Source organism: Meleagris gallopavo, chromosome 1 (assembly GCF_000146605.3).
Source record: "Meleagris gallopavo isolate NT-WF06-2002-E0010 breed Aviagen turkey brand Nicholas breeding stock chromosome 1, Turkey_5.1, whole genome shotgun sequence".
NCBI classification, from domain to species: Eukaryota; Metazoa; Chordata; class Aves; order Galliformes; family Phasianidae; genus Meleagris; species Meleagris gallopavo.
This window is the reverse complement of record NC_015011.2, coordinates 29211497-29222300: the sequence shown is the minus strand read 5'-3', so window position 1 is coordinate 29222300 and position 10804 is coordinate 29211497. Positions and strand designations below refer to the sequence as shown.

The 10804-nt window shown below is 49.3% G+C and overlaps 1 protein-coding gene and 1 long non-coding RNA gene across 2 annotated transcripts; both read left to right on the top strand.

Annotated features, from left to right (window-relative positions):
* Window positions 1-1261: 1261 nt before the first annotated feature.
* LOC100550265 lies at window positions 1262-3287 on the top strand. The gene is made up of 2 exons (XM_003202010.4): window positions 1262-1544; window positions 2615-3287. The coding sequence occupies exons 1-2, from the start codon at window positions 1378-1380 to the stop codon at window positions 3060-3062; spliced, it is 615 nt and encodes a 204-aa protein (XP_003202058.2). The 5' UTR covers window positions 1262-1377; the 3' UTR covers window positions 3063-3287.
* A 920-nt stretch (window positions 3288-4207) lies between these two features.
* On the top strand, window positions 4208-10486 carry LOC104909723. Its single transcript, XR_002111901.2, has 3 exons — window positions 4208-7554; window positions 8060-8299; window positions 8633-10486. It is a non-coding gene; the product is annotated as an uncharacterized LOC104909723 (long non-coding RNA).
* The last annotated feature ends 318 nt before the right edge of the window (window positions 10487-10804 follow it).

The following is a 10804-nucleotide window of genomic DNA, read 5'->3' as shown; positions in this document are numbered from 1 at the left end:
CCCCAGTCACTCAAGCATCACAATATTTAGTAGCAATCGCAGAGATCCTCTGCATTCCTGTTATGAGTATTAGAGCTCACGGGGCTCTCGGTCTGCTCGCTATTTGTGGGGTAAGATGAAGTCATAATATCTGGCAATATCTTAAAAGGAAACCACATGACTTAGGAGAAGGAACGTCCAGCAGACTGACTGGGGCAATTCAGCTCCTTAACGTGTTGTCCTTCTGCAATGACAGCTGCTGCTGGAACACAGGAGCAACGGATCCCCATTTTAGATGCATCCCCAAGAGAAATGCCATTTCAGCAGTGGCTCCTGTTCTCTTTTATATGGGAAACTAGAAGCTTTCCTGCAACACTCCGCATCTACTACTTAGTTTCAGAAGGCAAAAGCCTTGCTAAACGAGGGGCTCAGCTTTCATTGGAGCAGATCAAATTACCAAGGCAGGGCTTTTCCTTTCACAAACCCAGGCTGACTCTGAATGATGGACAACGGGTTGACCGTGAGCCAGTGGGATCCTGGGGGCCATTACAAAGAGCAAGGTCAGCAGGTGGAGGGAGGGGTCCCTCGTCGGGGTCCCTCCCCCTCTACTCTGCCCTGGGGAGGGCACATCTGGAGTGCTGAGCCCAATTCTGGGCACCACAGTTCAAGGCAGAGAAGGAACTCAGCCCAAAGATGATGAGTGGCCTGGGGCATCTCCTATACAATGATGTCTAATTCAGCATCCTTGCAAAGCTTTGGAGCCCACTTCTTCCCACAGTGCACAGAGATCACACTGAATCACTCTGAAATAGTTTTGAGTTGCATTGCATTGCAAACACGCTGCTGCATTGCAAACGTATTGTTGCAGTGCAAATAAACAGTGCTGCTCAGCAATAAACCATGGAGCAGTTGAATTCACTGCTGCTTGTGACCCTCCCACTTTCACTTAAACCTGTAGCTTAATGTGACCTGTGGAACAAATAACATTGGGACAAATAGTATCAAGATTAACCAAGCACAGAATACCTAAATTTGTATTTAGCACATACCCTGACTTCCTCCTTCATGGGCAGGATGTGATAATGAGGAGCACTCATTGTTCTCTGAGCATCAGCAAACCCTCAGCCCTGGAATTCTGGACATTTTCCAGCCGGATCCTTCCAGAACCAGAGCTGGGGATGGAGCAGGAGAACACAGCCCTCCGCGTCGCTCCCCCCAGGACTTCCTTGTGCAAGAGCTGCCCTTTGTGAGACCTGCAAAGCCCGACAGGATGTGTGGGAGGAGCACTGTGTGCCCTGCTCTGAGCTCCCATAGGGAGCCACCCCTTTTTTGCTATTTTTGCACCACTGCAGCACTTCAGCAGCTCCACAGTGTTTCTCCCAGGACTGAGTGGGGAAGATGCCACTAAAGGAGAAAAAAGAAAAGGAGAAGCCTCACAGTGACAACTGTAACCCTGGGCAACAGGGGGAGAGCGTGGAGAGCCTGATGAAGGACATTAATGTGTGCCGCAGCGTGGGCCTGGAGATCATCAACAGGACCAGGACAGTGACGCTGAAGGAGTTCAGGTGGGTACCCCTCCGTCCCCTGCTGCTTTCTGCCACCTGCCTATGAGAGACATCTCCAAAGAAATGGAGAGAGGCTCAGTGCCAAGTGCTGGAGCAATTTCCAGCACGTTCCTCCATCTTGTGGTGGACCATCCCCTCTTGGCGCTGTACTGCTCACACACTTCAAGAAACTCCTTCCTCGTCCCCATCCTTATCCAGTTCTTTCCGTGTCTTTATTCCTTCCTTATTCCCTTGGAGGCCCCGCTTAGATTCCTTGCTGTCATCAGGGTGAGCTCTTGTCCCTTCCAGCTTGGGGCAGCCAGTCATGAGCACGCATTCAAACCGTGCGAGCATTATGGCTCCTTTCTCTTTTGCTGCTCCCCCCCATCAGATACCTGCACCATTGCTGAGGTCCCTTGAGCCACCTCTTCTTCTGCATCGGTGGTCCCAGCTCTCCCAATGGGACAGATTCTGCAATCCCTTCCCCGTCTCAGCGGACCTCTACAGAACTCTTTACACCATCTCCCTTCTACTGGGGGCAAGAACTGGACACAGCACTCCAGGTGTGACCTCAGCTGAGCAGAAGGGCAGGATCTCTTCCTGCTTTGGGCAGTGCTTTGCCTGATGCAGCCCACAGCACCCTCAGCCCCATAGGCATCAGGGGCACATTGCAGATCACGTCCTTTTCTGCCTCTGCTTCCAGCTGGGTGCCCCCAGCATCGCCCACTGCTGGAGTTACTCCTCCCCAGCCGCTGCACCTGCACTTCTTGCAGGACTGCGTGAGATTCCCATCAGCCAAACTAGAAGATGCGCAGAGGACACAGCTTGGGTCCAGCAAGGCTGGGTGAAGAGGCTTGGTAGGGACACTGAGCTCCCTTTCTGTCACGCCTGCTCTGGTGATGCTGTGCACTAGTGATTCTGGGAGCGGTAATTCTGGCTCAGGGATGCTTGGCATTGGCAATGCTTGCGCTGGTGAAAGCCTGCTCTCTAGAGAATTCTGAGTCCCACTCAGCACCTCTGCAACTGAGTTCCCCTTCTGTCTCCATCCGCTGGGCTCCAGCTGCCCTTTCTCACCAACCCTTCTTCTACAGGAGTTACTGCTTCAGTGGCAAGATCCTGACCACTCTGCCCTTTGAAATTGGCCCAGACTCCAGAGGAATATGTGCCTTTGCAAAAACTCCCTACAGCCTGCGAGGGAGCGTGGGGATTGTGGTCTGCAAGGCTGACGCTTTCTTTTTGGCCATCGCATTCTCCAACCCCTTTGACTACATCCTCTACAAAATCGAGTTTGCCTTGGAGATCTTCACGGAGGAGAACCACCTGGGGATCCTCAGCGATGTCTTCTCCAAAATGATGAAGAGTAAACCATACTGCGGCTCCTCGCTCTTCCAGCGAGCCACGCTGGGGTATGAACATGAAACCCTGGAGGTCTCCAAGGGGAACATTCGTGTCCAAGCCAAGATGTCCAACAACCAAAAAGCCGTCCTGAAAGTCCAGATTGAAAACATGAATCCACCACCCTACACCAAAGTCGTGTGAGGGAAGATGGGCACCACTGCTGCCCAAAGGAGCCCCTGGGAGATATTCAGCAAGGATGCAGCAAGGCTTCTCCAGCGGTCTTGGAAGGAGGTGGATGGTGATGATGGATCCCATGGGAGATGGAATCACCACCTCATGGCTTTGCTGCAGAGCTAACAGTGTTCTACAGCTTGCTAACTAACTCATGATTGCATGTGATAACCAATAAATATATTCTTACCATCACAAGTTGCATATATTCTTTCAGAAAGGCTCAGTGCACGGAGAAAAACTCTGACAGCAGCCTCATCATGGCAAGGTACAGTGACACCATGCTGTTGCTGTGTCCTTCTCTCTTCTGGTGTCCTGACTCTGCTGGGGATGTCTTAGATCAGCATAAATCCTGGTGGAGAGCAGCTCCAGTGGGATATCAAAGTTAAAATTAGTGTTAGGATAACGGCTAGAGGTAGAGCTAGGGGTAGGGTTCAGGGATAGGAGTAGCGTTAGGGCTATGAGTAGGGTTGGGAGGGCTAACAAAGGTGATGAGGGGCCTGGAAGAGGCTGAAAAACCTGGGACTGTTCAACATGGAGGAGAGAAGGCTTGAGAGGAAACCTGGTCAGTACTTATAAATAAGTAAAGGACAGAAGTCAAGTGAATGGGGCCAGGCTCTTTTCTGCCTCAGCGGCAGAACTGGGGGCAATGAGCAAAAACTGGAACACAGAAAGTTCCATATGAATATAAGGAAAAAATTCTTTACTGTCAGAGTGATAGAAGAGTGGAGCAAGCTTTGGAGCAACCAGAGAGGTTGTGGAGTCTCCTTCTCTGGAGATAAACAAAACCTGCTTGGGTGCTTTCCAGTGCAAACTAATCAAGGGAATTCTGCTTTAGTAGACGTTTGGACTAGATGATTTCCAGAGGTCCCTTTTGATCCCTTCAACTCTGATTCTGTCTCATTGTCAACATCATCATCAACATCAACATCATCGTGTCATCTTCAAACCCTGGGTTCTACTGGTGACCTGGGCAAGGGTATGGATGAGCAGGATATCAGAGATGCCCTGCTCCAGCTCCTCAGAGGTGACACCATGGTGACTAAGGCACAGAAGAAGGCAGGAGAGCTGCTTGAAGAGTGATGGGGCCATCATGGAGTCCAGGAGGTTGGTGAGGCTTTCAATGATCTTCAACTTGTGGGGGAGATTTGGGGCTTGGGGTTGCATGACCTAACCCAAAATAATTGGGGTTTGGGATGGGAGGCTGGATCAGTGTTGGGTCTTGGGGATTGATGGGGTTGTGCCCCCCTAAAAAGAAATCTAGTGGGGTCTTACTGGGCTGAGGCTTCTTCAGTGCACACAAAGATGGAAGCCACCACCAGGTAGCAGACAGTGCGGGAGTACAGAGTGGGGACTGTAACACTCCAGAGCCTCCTCAGTCCCCTCACTCTGTCCTCCTTTCACTCCTGCCATCACACCTTGCTGACAGGTGGTGTGGAGTCCTGTGGGGAAAAATGGAGGGGTTGTGGGGGTACAGGGATTGAGAGGCACTGGGATGGGTTCTGTGGTTCTGTTACTCTATAAGAAGCTGGAGATGTGGGCAGACAAAAACCTCATGAAGTTCACCAAGGAGAAATGCATATGAACCCAAGGAGGAACAATCCCAGCACATGATGACATGCAAGGGCACCCAACTGGAAGCAGATGGCAGAAAAGAATCAAGGAAGTCCTGGTGGACACCAAGTTAGCCATGAGTTAGCAACATGCCCTTGCTGTTAAGAAGGCCAATGATCTTATTGGCTTCATGAGGCAAAGTATCACCAGCAGGTCAAGAGAGTTGAGCTTTTTGCTCTCCACAGCGCTGCTGAGGCTGTACCCGGTGTTGTGGGTCCACTTCCTGGCCCCCCACTACAAGAGAGACCTGGCCTCCAAGATGATGAAAGAACTGGAGCAGTTCTCCTGTGAGGAGAAGCTAGGGGAGCTGGGACTGCTCAGGGGGTATCTTACCAGTGTGTGTAAACACCTAAGTGGATAATGGGAAGGGGATGGAGCCAGGATATTTTTAGTGCAACAGGCCACAAGAAGAGGCAATGGGCACAAACCTGAACAAGACAAAACATCAGGAAGTATTTCTTTACTGTGCAGGAGAGGGAGCAGTAGAACAGGTTGCCCAGAGAGGCTGTGGAGCACAGTGTTGTATTCATTAATCTTAGCCATTAAGGTGGGTTTACATGGCATTGGTGTCCAAGAGGTCCTTGTTTATCCTCCTAGTGGATGAAAGATGAAAGGCAGGGGAGAGTCTCAGCTGAAGTCAATGCAATGGAAAAGAGACAACCTGTCCGTATGCAAAAGGAGAGAGCAAAATGAGGAAACTGGGGAGCGCTGTCGGTCTCCTGCTGAATGTGTGAGATGATGGAAAATGTTTACATACGTGCCTGTCTCCCAGTTACTGAAATGGGCCGTCAACTTCTGTTGCACAGCAGTGGTACACAGTTCCTTCGTTGTCTCTTCATAGTCCTGTGGGATCTGCATCAGGGAATGGGAGCGACTTAAGGCAGGAGAGCCAGAGAGAGTGGAAGAGAGCATCCTGAGGAGAAATCCAAACTACAGAATCACTCATCCCCACTACGATGCTCCTGTACGGCCTCATACTGCACTGGCTGAATAGGTGGGAGGATTAAAATTAGCAGAGGAGGTCGCTGTTGTGCCAGCTGTGCACCACGTCCGCCTGGGTGACCTCTGTGCACAACTTGGAAACGGTCTGTGCACAAGGTCACAACACATCTGCAGTCCTTTGGGTCAGGGTTCTGCAGGGAAGGAAAGAGGGATCTGCCCAGGAAGGAAGTTTGGAGGGAATCAGATGGGAAGGTGGGAGAAAAACAGACACTGAAGTACTCCAAGAAATCCAGCAGGTACCCAAATGTGAGAATTAAATAGGAGTTACGTGCTGTGCAAAGGATATTGGAGATTTGGAAGGTACTTATTGCAGGTTCTAATATAGCAGCTCAACCACTCTATAACCTGGTAAAAAGGAATGCAGTCCAGGAGTGGACCCCACAACACAGACCCAGGACTGCATCCACAAGTTCTGGCACCTCACAATTAGTGAATGTTGGCCTGCTCAAGCCATGGTGGTGCTCAAGATGTTATGCATCTTCACCAGCTCTGAAAGGACACTGAACAAGCTCTCCCAGGCTCCATGTAATTTCCTTGAACGTATGTTATTTTTTAAATCTTATATCACCATCTCTTGGCCAGTCCACGTGTAGCCACATTTTGAGGAAGAGACTCTTGGACATCCATGCTAATTTTGCAAACCAATATTGCATGCCAATTTTGCTATTACAGCGTATTCAATTCAAACCGATACAGACGAGGGGACGCATCCACTTGTGTGTTAAGAGCTGGACAGAGTGGATAGAGTGGAATAGAATGGGAAGAGCTGCCTCTGAGAAACAGCCATGATCAGGTTGAGAGCTGGTGGGTGAAAATCAGGGACCAGACCAATAAGGGACATCTGGTGGTGGGGGTCTACTACAGCTGCCTGATCAGGGGAGGCTGTGGATGAGGGCTTATTGCTTCAGCTGCAGGAAATGTCGTGCCTGCAGGCCCTCATCCTGATGGGGTTTTCAAGCACTTCAGCGGCTGGGAAAGCAGTGCGGTAGTCTTTAAGCAATCCCAAAGACTCCTGGAGTGTGTTGAGGATAAGGAGAGAGGAGCACTGTTTCTGGACTTGGTACTCACCAGCAGAGAGGAGCTCATTAAGGAGGTTAAGACTGGAGGCCCCTCTGGGCTGTAGTGACTCCATCTGCTCCGATGGAGTTTGTGATCTTGAGGAAGGTGGTCCTGGGAAAAAGGGAAGTCGGGATCCTAGAGAGCAAGCTTCAGCCTATTTGATGGATTACTGAGTGAAATCCCCTGGGAAGCTGTCCTTAAAACGAAGGAGCGGGGGAAAGCTGGCAGCTCTTTAAGGATGCCTGTCTGAGAGCAGAAGAGCTCTCTGTTCCCCAGTATAGGAAAACTGACAGAGGAGGCAGGAAATCTGCATGGCTGGGCAAAGACCTGCTGGTCAAACGGGGGGATAAGGACAGGTACGGGTAGTGGAAATTGGTGAGGGATGTGAAAAGAAAGAATTCTACGGGGCATTGATCAGAAGGGACAGGCCCTGGCACAGGCTGCCCAGAGAAGCTGTGGATGCCCCATCCCTTCAGACCTCCAAGGTTGACTGGGGGTTTGGGAAGCCTGCTCTAGTGCATTTCAACCCTGCCAATGGCAGCGGGTTGGAACTGGGTCGCATTTGAGGTCCCTTCCAACCCAAGCTGTTCTGTGATTCCATAACTGTGATATTTGTGAGGAAATGAGAAAGAGAACTTCCCAGCTTTAAGAAGGGAAGAAATGAAATTTCAGCACAGCTTGGCAACCTTTGTACTCATTTGCTGTATCGCTTTTCTCACCAGATTGCAACACAGCAATACCCAGTCTCCCACAGTCGGCAGCAGAGTTTGTTATCCACAGTCCTGATGTGAGTCCTCTAAATAGACCCCTAATTTTTTTCCTCCTTTCTGCACAATGAAATTGTTAAAATGGAAGAGTTATGCTCCAGGGAAAGGAATGCAGGGGCAAAATGCATCCCAGCACTGCCAACTGCAGTTGGTGGTGGCCAGCTCTCCTTGGATCTGGATTCGAAAAGGGCCCTTTGAATTCACAGCAGGGGTAAATAAAAGCACAGAAGGTGTCTCTGCTCTTCCAGGTCTCTCTCTGTAACTTGGTCTCTAAGGACCCACGAGCGACGAAAATAAGAAATCAGCAGTTTCACTACTTTTTAGTAGTAGTCAGTTCGTAGTTTTGGCTTCTTCTCTCCTTCGGGGAAAGAAGAAGGCTTACGAGGGAAATTCATCAGCTGTTTTTCATGCACTTTCATAGCCTGGAGCCTGAAAACATAAGGAAGAGGACAGTAATATGAAGAAAGTGTAGAATATCGCCTTCGTGGCTTTCAGCAGTAACCATCACATCTCTGTCTCTCACAGTTTTGTTTAACAAGGATGAAAATTGCAAAAGTCAGCGTGTTTCCCCTGCAACTGCACTCCACACCGGGCACAACTGCTTTGTTTCCATCTCCAAGCCTGGAAGAGACAGAGATGCTGAGCACCAAAGCTCCTTTTCTTAGAACCTGTTGGGACATTGTGCTTCTTGGAGGAGCCTGTGTGACACCAAGGGAAACAGAAGGGACGCTGTCTTTATCCAACTCCCCCTGCAGTGATTAAGAAGTAATATTCTGATAAAATATTTTGATAGACGTTTTAACAAATGATCAGATTTTAAAAATAACCCGTTCCTGGTTGTCACTGACGACAAGGAGGTGGCTCATAGCTGGGTTCAAGGGTGCTGTTAAGGATCTGAAAAGCACCAAGAGCAGGGCTGGTTTCAACATGATCCCATAAAACAGTCCCAGGGACCTGAATCACCAGATCCTTCATATAACTCTTAATATGATAATATTATATACGTATAATGTTATGTATATTATGGTACTAAACAATAATAACTTAATATAACTTAATATAATAGGATTTTGCAGTAACTACCGTCTCTGTTTTCAGGGGGCATTACGCTGTTCTGTCTGCACCACTCACATCCTTTGAGGAGGAGAAACGCTACGAACAAATTAGGATTAATAAAAAATAATCAAGAAAAATGGCACTAAATCACTAAGCCATTCAAGAAATTCTGAGGGCACAAAGAGCAGCTCTGCAACTCCGCACCATCCCATAACGGCAGCCTGGGTTGCGGTAAGCGTGCAGCGAAAGACTTTCTTTTCAGCATTTTCGTGCAATGAAAATATTAAGTATTAATTTTACCATTAATAGCTGAGGTCTGAGAACTTTCTCCTACTGGGAAAGCGAGCTCGGAATCCAACGTGTCTGCTCGTTTCCCTGGCAATGGGCAGGGAAATCAGCTACTTCTTCCAAACACGAAGGTCTGGAAGCTGAGCAAAGCTTGTAAATAACTTTCATTCCTCAAGGCACATTTTTTCCAAAAAGCAGCTTTCCAAAAGGGAGGATTGTATCTCTGCACGCCTCACCTCACGGGGAGACAAAGAAAAGCGGATGCTTTGGCTTTGCCCAGAGGTCTGGTCTTTGACTGGGGACGTTCAGGGAGCAGAACTCTTTGTGGGTGATTTGGGAACACTTAAAAGTCTATGTTGCACTGTGTGTGTCTCGGTAATGCTGTGGACCTTCAGCTGCAGCTCTCCACCTGTTCTATCCCAATTTTATCCCTGTCTTCCTTCTGCTGTTACAGCCCACCCTAAAACAGGAACCCTAGAGCTGACTTTGGGGGTCCGTGAGGCTTCCCCTATCCTGGCCCCATAAGGTGCAGTGCTGCTTTCACCATTTACAACCATTCCAACTTGCAGCTGATGCCAGGTGTTGTTGCACAACTGCACTCCCCCGAGGGTCCTCAGGACCCTCCTTTGGATCACATGGGGCACATCCATCCCTTGTGGAGCTCTCCTTTAATCCTGCAGCTCCACAGCCCCTCTTGCTCCGCTGAGCATCCATCCTCCTTGCACATAAGGGAGCAAATCCCAATGAAAGGAATATCTAATACTAGACCAGGCTGGCCAGGGCCCCATTCAACCCAGATCATAGATCTCTTTTGGTAGGTCTGTGCTTGTGCTGCAGACTCCTCCATGCAATACTTGTTGCAAACATTACCTTGCCCACTGAACGTCACTTCCCACGCAGCATAATAAGCCGTGATGCTCGGGGGGGGGGATATTCTGCATCTGCAAAGCCAAGCTACGTGAGATGAACTCAGAAACAGATTGCAGGAATCCACCCCATCCCTTTGGCTGCAGATGGTTTGTGGGCACCTCACCAGGATTTGGGCACTGAAAGTCGCAGAGGTGAAATCTCAGCCTGTGAAGCCTCGAATTAATAAGCTTTTCTGCAGGATATGAGATTTTCCTGCAGCCTGGCGTCACTGCCTGCAGGCCCAGAGCCCTCAGGCTGTGATTTAGGAGAGGCAGGTGTAAATGAAAAGCATCCGCACGCATTTCGGCTACCGATCTCAGGCGCCTGGCGTGCAGCCCGGCTGCTGGGCTCTGCCTCCGCGTCCCTGAGCCTCCTCTGTCCCCTTCCTCCATAGAACTGAGGAATGGCTTTTGTTAGAAAGGACATTAAATATCACAGAACGGCTCGAGTTGGAAGGGATCTTAAAGGCGATGGAATTATACAAAGGTTTATATTGGTGGGAACATTGAAGATCATAGAACCATAAAATGGCTTGGGTTGGAGGGGACCTTAACAGCCCATTCAATTCCAACCCCCCTTCCATGGGCAGGGTTGCCACCCACCAGATGAGGCTGTCCAGGGCGCCGTCCAACGCGGCCTTGAACACCTCCAGGAATGGGACACCCACAGCTTCTCTGGGCAACCTGTGCCAGTGCCTCACCACCCTCTGATTTTTTTAAATAATAATAAAAAAAAAACTTCCTAACATAACATCGCCTAAATTTTCCCTCTTTTATTTTAAAATCAATCCTCTTTGTCCTGCCACTGTCTTGTGGGAAAACAGTTATAAAAAAAAGGCAAAGCACAGAGAGTTTTATTAAGCTTCAGCATTTCAGCTGATTTCCAGCTCCCCTTCCACTGTGCAGCGGTGTTCTTCTTGCTCAGTCCGAGATCGTAAAGCTTAGTCATGGATTTCTAGCCATGGAATCATAGGGATGATGGAAAGGTTTGGGTTGGAAGAGACCTTAAGGACCATCC